The sequence below is a fragment of the Rhea pennata genome, chromosome 1 (genome assembly GCF_028389875.1).
Source record: "Rhea pennata isolate bPtePen1 chromosome 1, bPtePen1.pri, whole genome shotgun sequence".
Lineage (NCBI taxonomy): Eukaryota > Metazoa > Chordata > Aves > Rheiformes > Rheidae > Rhea > Rhea pennata.
The window spans coordinates 195,012,916-195,034,511 of record NC_084663.1 but is presented as its reverse complement, the minus strand read 5'-3'; the positions used below and the strand labels follow the sequence as shown (position 1 = coordinate 195,034,511).

The window sequence follows — 21,596 nt, the reverse complement described above, 5'->3', positions numbered from 1 at the left end:
AGCTCAGAAAACTACGCAAACCAGCTCTTTTGCAAGAGAACCTTTTTTTAAAAGGGTTTGATTTATAAAGTCTTAAATGCCTTGATTCCTTACAAGTCATAAGGGATACAGTCCCTCAGCAACTTTGCAGAATCAAACTGCTGTTTAGAGAAGGATGGTCTTATATTCAGAGAAGTATGTTCTTACGAACAATAAAGCCGTCTGATTTGTTACAGTATTTATGGTCCAGTTTTAATTCCTACCCAGAGTCTTCACCAGGAATAAGAACTCAGCACTAATTGCAGTTGCCAAAGCACGTCCCGGAACCAGCACAGCACAGGCATACATGCAGCCAGGTAAAACACATTGAACAAACCTCTTCCATGTAGAGAACATGCCAGTTCTATTTCTCTCCACTAAAAAACATCCATCTTTCAATTTTGTTTTCATATAGTCTCCTAAGTCTAACCACTCCATACTTGGTACTCCATGTTTTCTTTCCAGCAGAGCTTGCAAAAATTCCCCATTCAGTATCAAGTTGTGAATTTAACTGATGAGCTGTTTAGCCTCCTCCTTTAAATCATTAATAAAGATATTCAATCTAACTGAGACTGATATTTATCCTGCAGGCACAGTTTTCTGCCTTGCAGCTCAAATTACTGCCAAATATATTATTTTTGCTTATGGTCCTTCAGCAAATTTCCAGGCCTTGCAATACTTAAGCCAATAATTTTTTTTTTTCCAAGTTTAATGTGGAATTTCTTCCAAATGGCTTGCTGAAGTATTCACTGCATACAGTATCCTTCTATCTCCTGATACTGTAATTTTTAAAAGGGAAGAGTATGCTTTTTGATTTTTTTTTCTTTACACACACAGGAAGTTTATTGGTCACAGCTCTATTATTTTAAAGACTACTAGAGGTGTACCTCCCAGTGCCAGTATTTTACAGAAGAACTGCAGTGGATCAGTGTTGGGGAATGATCTTCGTTACCTACATCCACATGGCCAGCATCTTCCTAGTAGAGGCACTCTGGCAAGCTAGCGACCTACACACAGCCTGGCTGCAGAAGCCTGGACTTCACATCACGTAGTTTATCCTGTTGACGAGTGGATGGCAGCTGCCGCAGAACTGCTTCCAGTACTTAAGCTGGTCAGATATCGAACCCGTACCACAGCCAAACAGTAGTTTGTTCCTTCCACTTTAACATAATGGCGCAGCATTTTCTGCTTCCCCTCTTTCACTATCAGTCTTTCAAAATCAACTTGCTAATTTTATAAATTTAGTAGCCAATCCCTAATCCCTTTATGCTCAGAAATAAACTAATTTTCATTTTCAGATGTCTGTTCACTGTCATGGTGAGACACACTATTCCCATCCCCGTATTTGCCAAACCAATTCGTTGTCCAAAGTCACCTTGGAACAGACAAGCCATTAGCACAACCTCTCTTGGTGCACTGCTGGCAGGAACAGCCATTACCACAGATATTAACCTGATTTTACAGGCAGAGACTTGAACTACAGAAAGGTCAAGTGGCTCCAGACTCCATAGCAAATTGGGAGCACAAGTCAGGTATACTGAGTTTCCACACAAGCACCACACTAGCAAAGCCATCCAATTACTTTAACTGCTCCTTGAAAAATCTTCATTATGTGAAAGGCAAGAACCTGAAATAAGTTCACAGCCAGTCTCCTTCCAGGGAAACAAATTTTGTCTCTGTGTTCCCATACCAAATTGCCAGCTTCAGCACTACGTAGCTGAGATTCAGTTTTGTGATATGAAGCGTAAGTCACATACAGACTCCACCTTTGTAAATTTGCATTAGCATTCCGGAAGAAGGCATTCCTATTTGCATTAAGAGCCAAATATACACGATCTGAGGGCCAACGTAAGATGTTACAGAACCATGGTCTTCTTCCCGCTAGCACCCAACATCAGCATTCCAATAGGGTTGATCTCACAAATGCGAGAAGACACGGGCCAGATTCCACTACTGCTCAAGCTGAGGCACGAGGTTCATTAACGTCATTGGCACCACCACACTCATGGTAAAACAGAAGCTCACAACTTAGGAACTGCTAACAAACCATACCGCAGTCTGTATCTCTGAAACAGCTGCTTCTCTCATACCCTTCCCCTCCCCTTGCTTTTTTTTTTTTTTTTTTTTTTTTTTTTAAGCAGGTGAGAGGAAGAGTTATCAACAATTTGTAGACAAATCCTGGATTCTCACTTAGATATCGAAATGGATCAAGGGATCTAAGAACTTAACTAAACAAGTTGTACAGGACTCTAAGAAACTGATCCCTGTATGATGCTATCCAAGCTATAATTCAAAGAGACTGAAGGTCAGGAGCCTCATTTCTTTATAACCACTAAAATGTACAGGAACAGAAGTAGCCTTTTGTTCAGCAGCTTTCCATTCAATAAAATTCCCCATTTGTCTTTCTTTTCCTAGACTTTGTTCCTCTTGTTAATCAGTGCCAGCTGCCAATTAGGACTGACAATAGAAGAAAGTCTTTTTTATGATCTTCAGTCATCACTATATAAAACACCATACCGTACTGCATCCTGAGCTCAGTTCCTTCTTTCTCTCAAAAGGAAAGCTTAAAATAAGTTTACTGGTGTTTTAATCTTTCTGTTTTTCTTGGGCCAAAAATAAAATTCTTTCCAATTCTCCCATTCTGGAATTGGTCTGTGAGTACTGAGCATGTACACTGATCTAGTTGGCTGCAACTTCAGCTAAGTCCTGCTGCTGCCACTGTTCCTGCTCTCTACCATCTCATAAAATATTGATTTCTGTAGCACATACCAGGAAAAGGGGAAAAAAATCGATTTTCCCCTAGACACAGCAGATGGGCAACAACATAACAGATCAGTCTGTCAGCTTAGCGCAAGACTAGCATCCAAAAACGATCTGATGAGAAAGTGTGAAGGGAAGGAGTATACAAATTGTGGGGTATCAGAGGTGAGGCAGGCAAGAAAGAGTGACAATGACTTAAAAATGCATAGCTAATTACAGCTTTGTAATAAGGATTTTAAAGCTGTAACAAAAGAGCTCTACCCTCTATCAGCATTCCTACAAAACAGCTAGTGACTGCCAGTGTGATTCTATCACAGCCATCTGCCCTGGCAATTTTCAGCACACACTGAAGCAATATGTTGACTGTGTTTGTAACTACTGAAACAGTTAGCAATTAGCAACAAATTCAACAAGAAATGGGATGAGAACGGGATTCTGCAAGGCACATGTTTGTATAACCCAGATGCACACAATAAAACATTGGCACGCATTTAGCGGATCCATGCCAGTATCCCACAATACAAACGCTCCTGTTCCTTAAACACAGAATTACAGGCAAACTTGGAACAGGAGAAGAATGAGCTGCTGGGCACTAACAGGATCCATTTGAAACATAGTATAAGAAAACTGAGCAAGACAAATCTCCCAGGCAGGCTGAAGGAATGAATATCCATTTCCCCCATTGCACTGTCAGTTCTCCAAGCTCCCTGCTGCGACTCTGGAAACTTAAGAGTTTTTTTCCCCCTTGCAAAGCGCCACAGGTTCTCTCCAACTGTCTCTACGTACGAGGGCCTGGGAAACCTTGCACTGCTTCTAGCCACTGCTGCAGCAACAAGTGTCACCCTTTGCATCTCTTGGGACACTACGCATTATGGCATCCTGTGACCAAGGGATTGCAGAGAGCAACCAGAGGCTGTCCCCAAAAGATGCTTGTGATAAAGCCAGAGCTCCTGGAATGCTTCTTCCCCTTTCAGCACAGCCAGGATCCAACCTTTGATCATACGCAGCAGCTAGGGCACAAATGCACATTGCAACTGCATTCGAAATCAATGGAGCTTTTTATATACTGTAATAGATCCCTATTGTAACAAAATATTAATATTGAGCTCCCAGGGATAAGAACATGGTATTGAGTCCAGGACACACATTTTTAAAAGGTCCCTAAATGCATATTCATATAATAAACCACAAAAGCTCTAAAGAAGCTGCTGCCATCTGTTCTCTGGACACTGGTATTTCTCCATGATTCTATCCCCCCCCCCCCCCCCGCCACCAACTCACTCTGTTTTCTAGAATATCATAAAAGAGATGAGAAAAAAAAGGAAATGAAAACAGAAAAAGTCACAGTTGAGATTATATCCTTAAGTCACAACTCTGTTCCTGGGTATTGTAAGGCTCTCCAGAACTTTCATGTGACATGTGGTATGGTAAGAAGTTGTGTTGTGGACAGAGTTTAAGCTTTAGCTCTAAATTTCCTTATTTTCACCATGTAAGTCAGACTCATAACTTTTTGTATGTGGTTGCTTTCTGATTTTACGTGCATTCATTTATTACTTGTAATTTGAAACAGACATCATACTCCTGTTTTAAACTGAAGGTTTGGAGGCAGTGGTTAAAGGGGAGGAGAGAACAGTAGAGCACTGAGTTTCTCTTTAAATTGCTCCTTCGGTCTTCTCTTAACAGGCAGTTGAGGTGCACAATGACCCCACCAACCACACAACAGATCAGGTACTAAACACATCCTGTCCATATCCTATAAAGAATTCAGAGCATTTCTGTTTTGGATCAGCAAAATAAAAAGATCAAAAGTAGCAGCAGTAATCATAAAGAAGATGTTTGTAAAAGCTGAAAATTTGTTTAAGCAGCTTTTGCTTTTCTATTTTAAGTTGAAATCAGGTGCAGAGCCTGTTTGGATGTGTGTGGAGGCTACAACCATTGCGCTATACTTAAGAGTCCCCCAATCACTGCTAATTCTTGGCCAAAGTCTCCCCCTCTCCCCCCCCCCCCATACACGCTTTATTTTAGGCTATCAGCTGTGACTTCTTAACCCCATGAGAAAAACATGTTAAATAAATGCTCTGAAAACTCCGTGAGAGTCCTAATAATTGAAAGCAGGCACTAAAGGCTAAGGAGCTGGGAGAGCACTCCGTTAAGGTGTTGGACCTTCTTGCCGTTGCGTAGGACAGGAATTAAGCACTCTGCCCTCTGCGGGGAATATCCTGAGGACCAGCCAGAATCCACAACACTAAATATTCAAGTGCTTCCTCAAAGTACTGGTTAAATACGAGAAACTAAGCAGAGGAAGACAAAGATATGATTTAGGTCTCTAATACATGTAGTCCCAGAGCTAAGCAGCACAGCGCACTCGCTGCCACTGCAGCACACTGAAGGGCAGCTCCGGGGCACCTCCACTAGGACATGCCCTGCTTGCAGAGACTGCCCACCTAAATAGGATGCTCGGGTTCTGCCCATTTTGATCCCTGGATCAGCCAAGCCATTGCAAAATATTAAATGGTCACAGAAATACAAATAAAACAAGATCCACAGCTTCTTGGCAATGTGATCTACATGAATTGTATGAACTATGCACATTCTTGTATACACGTGTCTGGGTCATGAAAACCAGGGACTCATGAATAGTCTGCTATTGTATAAATAGCTATGCAGTATTTTCTTACTAAATAGAAGCTACTTAATTTTAAATCTCTACTTTTTATGTTCAAAATCTGAATAACAGTCATCTTGTCATGGAGATAAGAAATTGAGTTTCTCAGAGAGCTGCCGTACAATGATGTAGCTTCAGCTCAGTTGGTTAGAGCGTGGTGCTAATAATGCCAAGGTCACAGGTTTGATCTCCATACAGGCCACTCCTCTGAGGGTTGGACTAGATGATCTCCAGAGGTCCCTTCCAACCTTACCAATTCTATGTACCAAGCCTTTTACAAAAATGGCATTTCCAGAGCAACTATTCAGTAATTTCAAACTACTGTATCTCTGACTTAGCATAAATAAAAAGCTAACAGCAGGAGTCCAGTAAAGGACAGCAAGTCACCAGGTAGCACCTTGAGGCTGTCATTAGAAGTAGACAAGAACAAAACAGTTAAACTGGATTCTAACTCATCACAAGCAGTAGGATAGTCTCCCAGAACAGCTTGGTTGTATTAAACAAGCATTTTAAAATGGGCTAAGTATTCAGTTTTTCTCCTTCTCAAATTATCACTATTCACCCATGCAACTACCTAGGCAAAACTGATGGATCTCACAAACGCGCTTGAGCACAGAAAAATAAAATTATTCATTAAATTCTAACACTTGAGCAGGATAAACTTCAATTCTCTTTTGCCCTTAAAGGCCTACCTTAACAAAATCTCCCTGAATAGCTTAGACTTCTAGCCCACACATGTTGATTATGAGAAAAAACATAGACGTGCGAGAAATCATGAGGGAGAAAGCTTGCATGCATTTTTCTCAGACTATGAAAAACAGTTGCACTGAAAGGATGAATCAAACATCAGCTGCCCAGCACCAGTGCAGAGATGAAGACCACCGAAAGCACCAGGGGTTAGCAGAGGGGTAGACATTTTGAAAGGAGTTACCTTCAGAAATGTCATCTAACAATAATGCAGCTACAAACATTAAAGGGCATTTTGTGCAATATTAAAAATAAAATAAAACCATTCCCACACACACACTTCTTGCTATGGAGGTTGTCCCCAACTCTGTAAGCTTAACTTGGCCATCTTCTGGCTTTTGTTGTACCAGTTAGCACTCAGTATACAAAACCTTGATCTGGTGGTCAAAAAGATGCAATAGTACAGCTGCTTTTTATTTCTAAAAAATTATACAAGCGAATCTTGTCTCAAAAACACATCCATACCAACTCTGAGGATTTCGCGTACTAAATGTATCATTGGTATTTATGATACTTGTGACAGGGGGGAGCAACACAAAGCCACACAGAATATCCCTCAGCTGATTCCAGCCATGCATTTATCTGAACTTTGGACTGATATCAAAGTCATCACAATTCAGCCTCAGTGAGCTATAGCAAGTGCCACCAGCCTTATACTGAACTGGAAAAAAAATTCTCTTGGCTTTCTAACCTCCACCAAGGCTGCCAAATCCTGCCTCTCAGCTCAGACTGATGATTAACAGATGATTAATTCTTCTGTCAGGAACCTCTGAATGCTCAGCATGTGGTTCTGAAGAAAAGCGTTTTGCAGAAAGATGACAAGGCATTTGAGTTCTCAAACAGATGTCTCCACCCCATCTGCATCCAGTCAGTAGTTTGTTTTCATTTTGAGATTCCAATGCACAATTAGCACTCCAAGTACAGCCAGGTTTTTTTGTTTGTTTGTTTTAAAAAACAGCCTTTTGGTTCTTCATTATTTGGGCCCACAAGTAATAACTCTTTCAAGACCAAGTATAAGCAAATAACCACAGGTAACAGTCTACACCGGTTTAAAAGCTCTGATCAAAGAGCTCCCAGTAGGAATGTGCAATTCTGTGTTGTATACAAAGGTAAATGCAGGGCATAAATAAAACAATAAAAATGCACAGATAACATTTTATAAAGCTAGACACTTCACTGAAGATCTGTGAGACAGAGCAATTTAAAGTTTTAATGTGCAACAATAAGAGAAGAAGAAAGTAAAGGAGTAAGACTATGAAAGATCAGCAGTTTAGATGCCTACCCCTGTATCATCCACTCTAGACACTATGGGAGAAGCAAGACTTTAGGAAAGATTTATCTAGGATAATGATTTAAGCAAAGAAACTTCAACAATTAATAGCAGCCTCGAAAGTCTTTACTTTTGTTTTAATTAGAAGTAGAGAAACCTAAAGGGTAAACACCAAAAAGCAGGTATAAGAGCAGCTTCTCCAGAACAGAGCAGAGCTAAGCAAATCTGAGTTTTCAGATAAAGCACCAGAAAAGCCTAAGCTTCGAAGGCAGAATCTAACTAGCTACTACCAAATTTTAACCATTTTCACTAAGATGGTGTCTTCTACTACTTCTTCCTTCAATACACTGACTTGTCCTAAGGCTGAATGGAATTCTGCAGTATAGCAGAAAATGAGTTCTTCTGAAGTTTTGGAATATATCTTTGTAAGGCCAGAAAGCATCCCTCACATTTGTTATCTTGCTTCTTCCAAGGATTATTAAGAAGAAATACTGACACCAACACTACGATTTTTTCCTTTTTATGGATGACCTGAGTATTGCTCTGCATAAGCAGCATAGCACCATTAATAGAGGACTGTTAGCCAACATCAGACTGCAAAACATATGTGATCCTTGCCTGTGAAGTATATCACTCCTGTTGTCTTTGGGCAGCTGAGCAAAGGAATCTGTCCAAACGCGTCTCCAAAAAGTTATCATACCAACTAGAGATGGTAACAATCCAGCAAAATAACCAGTTGATCAACATAGATTGTGCTTTGGAGTTAGTGTGGTAGGATTCACTAGCACAGCTAAAGAAAATGCAGATCCACAGATCTTTCCACATTTCAGAAACACAGAATGTCTGCCAAAAAATACATAACCCACTGCTGCCAGTACAAATCAAAAAGTTTAATTCAACAAGCTACGACAGGAAGCAAATCAAATTTACTACATTCACTTCAAACATTTTGTTTTTAATTACCATTACTTCAGAGATATTAACAGCAGGGAAATGAGCTTAAGCTCAGGTATTCTAGTGACTGCAAAGTCAGATTTCTCCAAGTATCCAATATGGAGTACTCAATATGTTCCTACTGAAGTTAAAGGTCATACACCAATTGCTTCCACCAACACTGAACACTTTTGGAAACTCCATCCAGAGCTGGCTCTGGACAGTTCACTGTCCTACATAGTAATATGTGCACTAAAGCCCAGAGTTCACATCAAGTTAATTCCTTGCAGTACTAGGAAGTTTGCAAAGCAGACTGTTCCTGCCTCTGTGGTTTTATATCTTGTTCTTTCAGTAAATGGAAAGCTCAATATTTAAGCTAGTCCTGGGGGAGAGAGCAGAAGATTGTGCTGGATCCAGTCAAATGAATGAGATCTCAGTTATTTTGAGTGTCTTGTTTCTGAAAGCTGTTCAGCACCATGGATTCTTTAGAGGACCTTGTCTTCTACACATTCATGCATCTGAGCATGGGTAAAGTTCAAATAATAAGTTTAGAAATAAAAAATAAGTATTTACAAAAATAAATTATGAATTTTCTCAAATCCTCCCCTTCTGGTAAAAATTTTGAGAGCTTGCATAACTACTCAATATCCAGACACGATAAATGCAGAGCAGTAAGCAATGATCATGATGAAGAGAGCTACGCATGTAACATTCTCCAAGCCATTAGAAGGTGGCAGAAAAGATAAAATACATTTCAATTCTGTTCAAGTCTGATGACCAATGAATTAGAGACCTTTTCTAAATAGCCAGAAACCTTTATGAAGCAGTTACAAGGTTGTAGAAAGTCACCAGACACTTGGACTCTATCCAGCCTGACAGAACAACAGGGATTTCCATAAGAGGAAACACTAGATCGCTCCCTGGCAGGCTACATTTTTCCAGGAACTCAGGAAAGGCACTTTACGTGAGACAAGTGAGAAGCAGGGAAGAAACAAGAGATGGAACAATAAGACTATTTTCAGAGTCTAATCACACCAATTACTCAGAAGAAGAAGAAAAAAAGTGTTACCGAGGTCAAAACAAATTGGGGTGTCTGATGCAAAGCTTGGTGAGGGGATTTCATTTGAGACAGGACAGCTAGCTGCAGTTAACCTACATGAGTTACCGTATTAAGAAACGGCTTTTAGCAGATATAGGAAGCATATACACCACTGAATGCTTTGCACTCCCTGTCAGAGACTGCATGTCACATACATAGCATAAGCCATTTTGCAAGAACTCAGTTTTTGCTGATGTCTCACTTCTAGAGAGGTCAGCTTTCACTCAATTACGTTAGCAAACTGGAGGGACTTCTGTAAGCCTAGGGGTCCATATGCACTGTATCCACCAATTCAAAAAAAAAATGTCCACACAAAAAAGACATTTTGTTTCAAAAAACCCAGCAGCAATAACATTTATGCTTCTAAAGTTATTTTTGCAAGCCAGACAGCTAAAACCCAGGCTCACCAGTACTTAGAACTGAAAGGAACAAACAGCTGGGTTTCACTTCTGCAGCAGGATCTTGCTGAACTACCCTTGGGCTAAAACCTGGCGACTGTTAGCGTTCACGCTGACACCCTCACAACAGTTTTGAATAGGAAGTGCAGAATACAATATTCAAAAGAGAAGGCAGGGGGAATTTAGGTGGGAAGAAAGTAATTGTTCAAGTTGGAATTTGGCCAGCACATGGGAGTTAACACACTAACACTTGTGGAAGGAAAATATGTCAGTACTACGAATTTCTCATGGAACAGAAGGTATTTCAAACCACATTTTTTTTTTTGGGGGGGGGGGGGGAGGGTTGTTGTTGTTTTACCTTTCTCCTAAAATAGCATGCATCTCAGCAGCATAGTGCTTTCAGCATGTGCAGCATCTATGGCATGTTTATTTTGCAATTTGGGAAATATAACCCGAAGCCTAACACAGCTGGTTTCTCCTGTTCAGGACCTGAGGACAGGTGGCAGTTTGCAAATGACACTGCAGCATGGAGAAGAGCAACCAACGCCGCTCCTGGTCAGAACTATTGGAGAGCGCTGTTACACCACTGAGCAGGACAGACATCTCACATGTTTTTAGGAAATGCATCAAATTAAATACCAAGATTCAAGTCACCTACATACCAGACTTGATGCAAATGGAACAAATAGATAGCTGGGATAAACAGTACTTGGGGGAGAAACCTGACAGCTGTTGTCAGTATTTGAAGAACATGAACATTTTTATTCTCTTTGGAAACAATATTTTAGGGAAAAGGTTATTTTCCCTAACTACATGCATGTCTTTCTTCCAACTTTTTCTAAATATAATCTGCTAGCAAGAATTGTTACAGAAATAGGAAGTTTAGGTGAATGTAGCAGAATATTTCAGGAACAAATGTTTCATTCATAACTACAGCTATAGGCATAAGAAGTCAAAACCAATCAATTGGTCATCCAGTAAAAATACAAACCAAACACTGAAAAGATATTTCATCTGAACTGGGAAATAGAAATTTAAAAAGACACACAATACAGATTTAGTTATTAATTAAATATTTTCCATGAAAAGCTGTAAGAAAGTAAACTTTTTGTCAAACTGAAAAGCAGTGGAAATTTGAGTAGTGGCTCAGTTTAGGAATTACTTGCTCTAAATTATTTCCTCCTCTCAAGTAAATATCAAGAAAAGGAAAGTAATTCCAAGTACATTCATGATCATAATAATGAGAGGAAGTTAAACAAAGGAAATGTTTGGCCACATACCAGGAAATATTTCTTTAAGTTCAGACTATGAGACAATTGAATGGTTACCCAAGGGGAGGAACAAAAGATGTTTCACCAGAATCATCTAAAAAAAACAACCATGGGAGGTCAAGACAGTATCTTTAAACACTTCTTCTGTGTTTAAAAAAACACCCTAGGAAAGTGAATAAATGACTTACAGATGTTTCTGACTTGATAAGTGTGTATTTCCCTATAAGAAGATTATCATAATTCTGGGATGTTTACCCTTGTCTGCAGTGGTCAATACATCTAAATGATATAGCAACATCTTTGAGAAACATTAGTGACACTTCGGATGAGACTAGAATGCTTATTCTCTGGGTTTGCAGTTAAGCAGACAGGTAACCGGAATTAACAATACTTTTTTGTTCTTTAAATATTATCTATATTTCTGAATGTGTTAAACCATCCCAGTGTGAGACACTGGGACTCTGTCATAGCTCAGGAAGCTGATTAACGAGAACCAACAGAAGCCAGCTCCTACAGCAGCAATGCACTCTCAGCTGACCCTGCAAAGCTTTGCAAAGGACAAGACAATTAGTAAAGCTCCTGGGAAAGCCAGCCTTCCCCAGCAGGGCCACATTGGCTTTTAAATAGAGTTGGTAGCATTTTCCAAGTTTATTCAGCTTTTGAAAAAGCAGCTGATAATTTTTTTTAAGAAAAGTCATCATAATACACAGTCCCAAGTGCATTACACATACGAACATACACATTGGACAGTTTAGGCAATCTTTTCTAATCATCTGTGGATATTTTTTACTCAAGAGTGCAGAGCGCACCACATCATGCTGCAACCCCAAGCCTTCCTTCTACTTCAGTTGCCTGCAAACATTAAAGCTGCAAGAATGGTTCTCCCCTCATGGTTTTCAAAGTCATGAGATGAATCCTGTGCTGTCACGAGTTGTCAGAAATAGAACAAGAGAATGAGCATTGATAATTCAGTAGATGATAGATGAGGGAAAAAATCAGATGTATATACAGGAAAGTAAGATATATAATTTTCTGTGGGACCAATTAATGTTAGAATTGGTTTGCATATTCTGAATTAGAATTGCGTTGTAATTTTCTTGTCATAAGAATGGGTATTTTTTCTAATGAATGTCAACAAGACACTTCTTTGATTTAATAAATACATTCTGAACTACAGCATGGAATAATCACTTTGTCAATCCTAACATCAGCAACAATACGGGACTTACGGGCATAAATATTTAAGATGTGTTCCAGATGTTCATTTTGCAAGCTACATTATTGATGTTTCCTCAGAATGATGATAGAAGACCAGACGCCGCCAAGCTATGGTCTTGCAATTCAGAGTTGTGAGACCCTGTTCTCACCTCCTCGTCTCTTCTCCCATTACCTAGCTGACAGTGACGCTAACAGTTAGCAACAGCTACTCTTCACAGGCTGTTTCCCTTCCCTTCTCCCATGATCCACTTTCTCTTCATTAAATTCCCCTCCCTTTCAACACCCTAACAGACGCTCTCTCATCAAAGGGTCTGTTCATTTTAGAACACTTACTATCTGTTTGCACCATGCTGCCAGTGGGCTCCTGCTTTTTCCCCACCCCACTGTGCATACTACTGTTTGAAATAGTAACACGAGCAGAAAACAGCGTTATTGCCATTACTTGTAGGGTTGTTTTTTGGGGGTGGAAGAGGAAGAAAGATGGTGAATGGCTGCTTTTAAGAATGAGTTTTCTGATTTTATTCATATTTTTCCTTACTCTTTAGCCTTAACTTTATCACCACAGCTCCACAATTGTTCAGGGTACTGATGAAGAATGTGCCACTATACTCCAACAAGATAAGCTGGTCAGGTTGGGCAGAGGTCTTGCAATCAAGGCTCAGATATTGAACTACAACTGCACTCCTATCACACCTAAAAGCTAGGGAAACCATGCTGGTTGTAACCATGAAAGGGCAAATATGCCTGTAAAAATAGCAGATAGTCCATAGAAGATCACTGTTGCTGAATTTCTTCAATTTCTGCTCATACTGCAATGCCACCTTAGGGATATCTGTAGAAAAGGACGCTTGATAAAAGCAAAATAGAAAAGCTTACAGGTAGTACAGTAATTGAGACATTTTTCTTACTGTTCTTAGTGACTGAAATTAGTCACGTTGTCAAGAGTTGAAATCCAGAAACAACCACCTTAAGAGAAGTAAATTGTCTGCAGACACAGTGATGTATTTTACTAATAGAGCAGATCCAAGTGATGATGTTACTATAGCTTTACTGAATCCCCCACAGCGCTGCTGATCTTTTACCAGCTGAACCTGAACAGCAGAAACAGATGACTATTGCACTGGAAAAAAAATCTAGTGGGAGCGGGACATGCTGTTCTAAGATATTTGAAAGCAACTTTATTTCCTTTAAGCAAAATATATTTCACCTGGTCTTGGTGGTGCATCAGTGTCTTTTTTAGAGAGATGAGATAAGTAATACAATTTCCCTACGAATTTCTCAGAACTTTCTATGAAATGGTTAAAATTTTGCCTGGTCTCTATTCCAAATTATTCAGTAGATTTGTGACTACCAGTTACCAGCTGATGTACCCCATTTAGGAACATCGAAGTTCTGAATAGCAGCTCTGAAGTCAAACACTCAACAGTTTCTTTTGTTTTTTTTTTTTTTTTCTGCTACAGCCCACCCAAACTCTCTTCTAATAAGGTCATCAGCACATTGTGCACTGAGCTGGAAATGGCCGCAGGGTCTGGGAACAAAACCTCAGTTTACAGTTCTTACTCCACAGACATTCTGTAGGAAAAAGAAAAAAAAAAGGTAGTACACTGCTCAGACAACATCCCAGCACCATCACTTCCAGGAATACTACAAAAGTGGCCAGTGATAGAAGCAAAAGACCAAACATCACCTTCAGCCAATCTATCAGGGACATGGTCCCAGCCTCAAATCACATGTCTCTGCAGAGCCACTTGCTTCATTGTACATCTAAGAGAAGTAACAGGAAGGACTCTTCTTTGGCTGTCCAATAGTTCATACTGAAGTACGTACAAGCTGCTTTGAGCGATTTCATATTTAAAGTGCCATTGAATTACTACTTCCTAATGGAAGTGTCGTTAATATGGCATTCAAATCATACAAAGCCATTTATTGCTACCTGCAAAAAAGTTCCATTCAACAACAAAGTCTTCCTCAAAGCATGCACAATCACGTGTGTTTGTGAAACACCACATCTTTCTAATATTTCAATTTAAGGCAGGCCTTCAAGAAGAAATTAAATAAGCTGCAGTAACAAGTAATACACTACATTATTGCACTTTTATATTCAAAGTCAAACATATATTGTTATCAGATATATAAACTAACTTTCTCTAAGTAGAATACTAGACTAATGACCACATTTCACTTCGTTACCAAAAAATTCACCACTGCCTAACCCCTAACATTTTTCCACTGACACATCAATAAAAAAATCCGTTAAGAGACAGACAATCAACAGCCCCGGATCTCATACGTGAAGTCATGAATTCAACTGCCTTCCAAGAAAACTTTGCTTCCACTGAAAAGTGTTTGCTCCAGACTAGCTCATACTGATATCTGAGTCAGTGCAAGCAAAAAATAATAATATGCATCAGTCTCTAGAAAAACGTCTAACAGAAAAAGCTTTTTCTTAAAGAATTGTTTGGTTTGGTTTTGCAAGCTTCACCAGGGCTCGGAGGATGGACCTATCCCTCCGCTCTGCCAGGGCCAGATAGAGACAACATAACAGTGAAGACTTAACCCCATTAGAAGATAGCATCTCTCCTTCTTAATGCAAAATGGTGCCAGGTTTACCAGCTTAATTTTAAGAGATTACCCTTGAAACCAAGTTCAACTACAATTTATGCCTAAAGCCCAGCAAATGAATATGCAGTCTTTAAGTATATTAAAAAAAATCCTCTAATGCCATATGCATCTGAAACACCTCAGTGGGGACGAAAAGCTTATAGTAAATTTATGATACATGAAGTCCTATGAATTTATGCTATGTAAAATTGAGAATAGCAACAAAACTCTTTTTAGAGTGATTAAACATCATACCACTGGGTTTAAAGACCCAGATCCCCCTCCAATTAACATTTTTGTTTGAAGACTAACTATTTAATTTGAAATTTCCTCTTGCTGTGCCAATTGCATTTTAAAACTTCTTCCTGTTAAGTTTTAAAGTGCACTGTCTTATTTGACACACAAAGTACTACTAAAAAACAGCCCAGAGTAGGAAAAAAATGTTTTCCTTTCTTTAGTATCAAGCACCTGGCAAATAAATGGAAGGTTCCTGCAAAGCCTTAAAGGCTATTAGAAGCATTCCTTTTTTCCCCCCCTGGGGACTCAAAACCGAGTTATTTTTATATCTCCTTTTAAACTTATGAAATTACATCATCTTTTTCCCTTTGATTTACACTTTATAGTTTTTTTTTTCCACGTTGCTCCTCAGGTTTCTAATCCACTAATAATTAAAACTGCTGTTAGCTTGCTCATAAACTAGCGGGAGAAGAGATGCCCAATATTAAATTACTCTTGGAAAAACAGGAACCTTCATTATCTTCAGTAAGATAGATGACAACATATTACAAATTTAGGCTTTGCAATTTACAATTTGCTTCAACTATCTAGGTCTTTGACATAGCTCTCCAAATCTTTGAGAAATAAACTAGCAATCTGCCTCTGAAGGCTCTGTACACAGAGTGTGATAAAGAGTGTATGAAAGCAATAGCTTTGTTATTTGTCTAGGAAAACACTGAGTAACGGCATGAGTCTACAACACAGGATCAGTTCCTTATGCGGGTGCTTGCTGATTTCTAAGCACAAGGTAGCTTCACACAAAGTGGAGAGTATCGACTTGCATAAAGCAAAAACTCAAGAAAAAGACGACACATTTACTTCGAAAACAGTGTATGTCACTGACTCATCTAGACTGCTAAACACCTTAGCAGACAGGAAGGACATACAACAAACTCAACCACTGTTGCTACTGGAGTCAGTTGAGTTCAGTTTGGCCTGTTAATGTTCAGGAGATGATCACCACAACTGTGTGGGCTCCCTATTGTGTTATGGAACAGCTGCAAAAAAAACTGAGACCCATCTTTAAAGCCTCATACCCTCCTCCTCCCAAAAACAACATGAATAGAACACAGTAACCAGCTAAGAGAGAGAGAAAAAAAAGAAAGAAAAACACACCACATGCACACCAGAAAGGATTTATTTAGAGCTGAAAGTCATTGCAGTTGACAGCCATTTAAATGGGGCTTGGGAGAAATGCAAAGAGCATTAACTGGAAGAAAGGAGACATCTGTTGTCTGCAGTCCAAAAGCAACGGCACTTGGGTAAGGAACTAGTCAGAGATGCTGAAAGCCAAACAGTCCAACATCATCAGATTCAAGGACTGTAATTGCTTTTACCACATATTTATTTACTATGCACATGCCTGGGAATAAACAAGACTGCAATGCACTAGTTCAGGATCTCCTTGCACTCTTTTCCCATGGTCTTGCTTCTAGGATCCAGATAAATCTTCCTGCCCACTTAAACTGACAGTCCCTTCCAGGCCACAGACTTCCCACAAACCAGCAATGCACATACTTGTACACACACACACACACACACACACACACACACACACACATTGTCCTCAAAGCCACATAATCCTTCAAAGTTCAAATTGATGCAACCTTCCTGCTATGCAATAGCAAGTAGAGCTGACTGGCTTTTTGTTTTTCATTTGCCTTGGGCTCTTATTCCCTTCCTTCTGGGCAAGTCATGAAATTGGACCACATCTGTATACGGCTAGATCCGCAAGAAGGGTCATTCTGCTGCGGCTTAGTGAAACAAGTGTTAATACAACTTTTAAAATAGGGCAAATTGTGCTGTTGAACTCATTCTTGTGTAGCACCCACAATCTACAAATCAAGACAACTTACATTCCCCCAGAAGTTCTCAGGAACTCCTGCAGCTGAATTTTAAGCATGCAATAGGATCACACTAAGACAGACAAAAATAAATTAGTTCTTTCTTTTAGAAGGATGTAGTGGCAGTTGTAGCAACCAGAAGCCGCATTTTTAACAACCAGTTCACTTGAAGGGAAGTGAGTGGAGTTCTCTGCTGGCAGCCTAACTCTGTCTGTCAAAGTCCCACCCAAAGAAATACTTCAAAGATCATTCTGAGAGGTGAAGGAATAGCTTGAGACTGACATGTTTAAGTCAGCAAATGAGTATTTTTTTATACTTCAGATCTCAAAAGCTAGATCTTTTCCAGAGAGGAGTTCCCCCTAACAAAAATTTAGAAAATTTAAAAACTGATCATCCCAGAAAGGAACTCTGACAAAAACACCAGCAATACAGCAGTCATGCCCAAACATCAAGATCATAGAATAGATTCTAGGACCAAAGAAGATATTGCATACTACTGGCATACTTCTAGCATGAAACCAGGAAAAAGTTGCAAGTTTTCTGCTCCACATTCAGGCTTACTTTTTCTTCTTCACTACACACAGAGGAAGCTATAGAGACATACCAAGAGAATACTTAAATCACATGTGAAAAACATAATGCTCTAATGTTATTAAAAACTGAGTTCTGCTGCTATTACATTTCCATGTCTTGAAAAAAATTAGACAATTTTAAGATGAATATGCAGCAGTATTTCTCAGCTGAGTAAGATTTCTGTTCCTCTGATTACAGTGAAGAACATTCATAATCAGTTTGCCAAACTAAGCATGTTAGGTGGATGTGTAGTCTTCTAGCATGTGCACGTGAAACCAGTTGCCAGGCAGTAAACAAAACAAACAAACAAACAAAAAACCCCACACACATTATTGTGAATTTTATTCCACTAACCACACATACATTTTCACTAGCTAAAGTGTAAGGTCATTTGCACATCTTTCACAGGCCAGTATGCTGATTCTACTTACTCCTACCTTTACTGGTATTTATGGATGTGTTCCCCCTAATCACGAACACAGATATCCTAGGAAGAGATACTCACACTGATAATACAGTATCTGTATCTCTTCCCCTAGAGAAATAAAATGGGGCTGGAGTTTCCCCCACTTGCCTTGCCCTTCTCCCTGCCTCGAGTAACTTAATAGAAAAGTGGTGCTTCACAGCAGCAGCAGCTCCCAGGTACGCAGCAAGTTATGTGCAGAGGAGGAAGGTTTGTATTCAGTCCTACTTACTCACTCAGGGACAGAGCCAGGTACCACTGTTTGCTGCTATGTAAAATTACAAAAAAAATCTGCACAAGCAGCATTCTCTGCCCAAGCAACTATTATTTCACTTACTCTCTCATTCAGTTATCCCAATGTGTTTTCTTCCTCCTTTAATATCTTTCAGAGAGGATGGAATATACTAGCTAGGTTGGTACAGCTCAGAACTAGATGCCAGTTAGTGGTTTATACCTAATACCATCATTGATTCACAAAAAGATGGGCCAACGTCCAACTGGTCTCTGAAAAGACACCGTTAGGTTTGCAAGTGCACACAGCTCTGCTGGCTTTGCGTATGCATTGCAGTGCCATCAGGGAAAGACGCTGGCCTGTGACAGGAGTTGTTCAGCCTCATGCACTCTCAGATCTACATCAGTTTTACAGAATAAAAAGTTACAAATGCCAGTAATCATGTTCATGTGCACATAACATTTTTTGAAGACAGGAACACCATTATCCTAATATAAATCCATTTTGTGTACTCAAAATAGGAGACGAGAGTGTTTAGCAAAGAGGGAGTCAAATTCAAATTATGCTTGGAGTCTAAAAGAGCCCATAGAAGATTAAATAAGGACAAGACTTGAGCAATAGTTGGCAATGACAGCAGCTGGTCTGACCTGTTAATTCAAGGAACTAGCAACTCTCACATTCTTCACTAACAGTAATTGATTCATCCAAGTCCTGGGAGCATCACAAATGGGTTTGAAAATGGTATTTCAAATAGGGATCCTCAGGTTTGGGTATACTATTTTGACTGCTCTATCTTCAGCTGAGAATGTGAATTCAGGCACCTTAAAACAGATTGCTTTAAAAAAAAAAAAGAAAGAAAGAAAGAAAAAATTTCCTATGCTTTTTCCTCTATCTATAAAACTAAAGACAGTACAAAACCATATAAGGCCCTAGGCAGTCACAGGAGACTTAACATGTTCTGCCACATAGCAAAGGCCACAAAAACAAAAATGCAGCTTCACCAGATATAGAAGCCTCAGTAGTGACAAGTTACTTAATATTTTGTTGACTCTCAAGTTCTACTTGATGGAGTACCATCACACAAACTTTTTGCTACACAATTCCTACTGCTTAAAAAAATCACCACATAGATACCACAGCTTCTAATGATCAGTGTCTACTATAACAAGGAGGTTGGGGATTGTTTTTTCATGACCCTTTATCACTTTATAGAAATGATCATACAATTGGGACTGAGAGGCAGGGGAATTTTGTAAGAGGCACTTATTTGTCATGGAAGACTTGCTTCCTTCTCCGTAGGAGCAGGAAGGAGAAGTTCCTACTCAACCTGCTTTTCAATATGCTTGACAGACTGTTTCCAAGGACTAGTGAAATTCTACCATCAGGAGAGATTAAATCAGTGCAGCTGACTGAATGTTCATCTTGAAGGTGTACAACACCAGTGCATCATATAGCAACCTGTAGAAGCCCAGGAAGAACTAGAAATCTTTAACTTTTTTGGTCTGCCAGTCAGCCATATGAACACTTTCACAGATCTGCCTGTGGTTATAGGAGAAATACCTCTCTACTGTCCTCCTTTACTCCTCCCCACTGCATAGCCCCAGCTTTTCAGTAACAGTTCCACAGGAGAAAAATCAATTATATAAAGTGGCTCACCACTGCAACTTGCTTCCTCTTAAATATTACACTGTATTTTCCCTATTTTTATATTTCCTGCAAGTGCTGTAAGCATGAAAAAAAAGTTAACACACTAGACAATTTCACAAGCTTTGCGTCCATTTTGTCACCAGAAGGAATCCCAAAGTTTCTTACCTGCAACAAATGACTGCTTTACAGGAGAGTGCCAAGTCCAGAAAGCTCTGCCTGACTTCAAATGAAAGGGCATACTTCAGTGTGTGGCCATCAATAATCAGAGCAATATCATTTTCCTTGCCCAGAGAGTCCCCCAAATCGTTACAGTGCTGTGTCAGAGCAGCTCTGGTTGCCTGAAGGATAAACACACAAAGAGAAATCATGTTTCTTCCTATTACAGGAAAAGTATCTCCAAAGCATAGAAGACATCTCTAGATTATTCAGTGGAGCACAATATATGCACACGCTCAAGCCAGCACTGGACTGTTCTACTATTTTAGCATGACCTTGTGCAGACAGATTGATTTGAGTCACAAAGCAGAGAAAGCATCAGCTTACCTTGTACACATTTTGTTTCAGGGCAAACTTGGACATCTCCGCTACAGACCCTTGAATGACGTTACACAACCCCTCTCTCTCCATCCCATATCTGTGATGCAGCCTCACAAACTCCTGGGCAGGTATACATGCTTTTCGTGGCTTTTGATGCCATTCAAAGTATTGCTACTTGCTGAAACTCTCTTCCCTGTTTCAGAAATACTACTTTCATTGACAACTGCTGCTGGGACAATCTCAGCTGTTTCACTGTCATCCCAAATATTTCAACCTTCTTATTGCAATGAAAGCCACACTTAAAGCAACCGGCTCTATTGACATTCAGTTTAATTTAACAGTCAGCTCTAGTTGAATTATCGAGCACTAAATAGCATCAAAAAATAGTTTTTTCATGATCTGAAGTGTATGCACACTTTCTGAAAGAGAAAGTCTTGATGACTCACTCACTGCACATCAGATAGCAGAACATGGAAAGCAAAGACTTCACTCCAAATCACTCAGTGTGGCTTTTAGGTGACAAGTGTTCATCTACTGCTAGATTATACTGTTATTCATTTTTCCCCTTTGTTTGAAAAGTAAGAACATTGACATACACAGAAATTAGCAGCTTTATATCAAATCTTCAAACAATTTCCAGTCTAGTGCTCTACCTTCTCTTAGAGGGAAGAAAATAGAAAAAAATTTTAAAAGTGCCTTCTTGCTCTTCAGACTATATAGCTTTACATGACAGTGCTAAATTGTTACACCTGCTTCTCCGTATTGACTCTGTAAGGTACTCAACTTGTGATCTTTCAGTGTTGGTTTACAGGAAACAGTTTTTCTTCATATAAGATGAAAGCCACCAGAACAGGATTAAAATTGTCAGAAAGGAAAATATGATATGTATGCCTCAGCAATCTATTCGTTGTTTTATGGATCCAGATTTTTCCAGGGAGGATTACAAAGCCACAGCCTGTTGGTGAGTGCTGTACTTTCTATTTGCATCTCCAATTTAACAGATAGATATTAAAAAAAATAGTCAAATTATTCCCTCCAGACCAC

At 39.5% G+C, this 21,596-nt stretch overlaps 1 protein-coding gene across 1 annotated transcript in view; it reads right to left on the bottom strand.

The window, feature by feature from the left end:
* Nucleotides 1-21,596, bottom strand: part of ATP8A2 (ATPase phospholipid transporting 8A2) — a 297,173-nt gene that overhangs the window by 183,854 nt on the left and 91,723 nt on the right. The window contains exon 24 of the mRNA XM_062577183.1: nt 20,181-20,353. Within this exon, the coding sequence (XP_062433167.1) occupies nt 20,181-20,353 (173 nt within the window). The remainder of the gene's footprint in view (nt 1-20,180; nt 20,354-21,596) is intronic.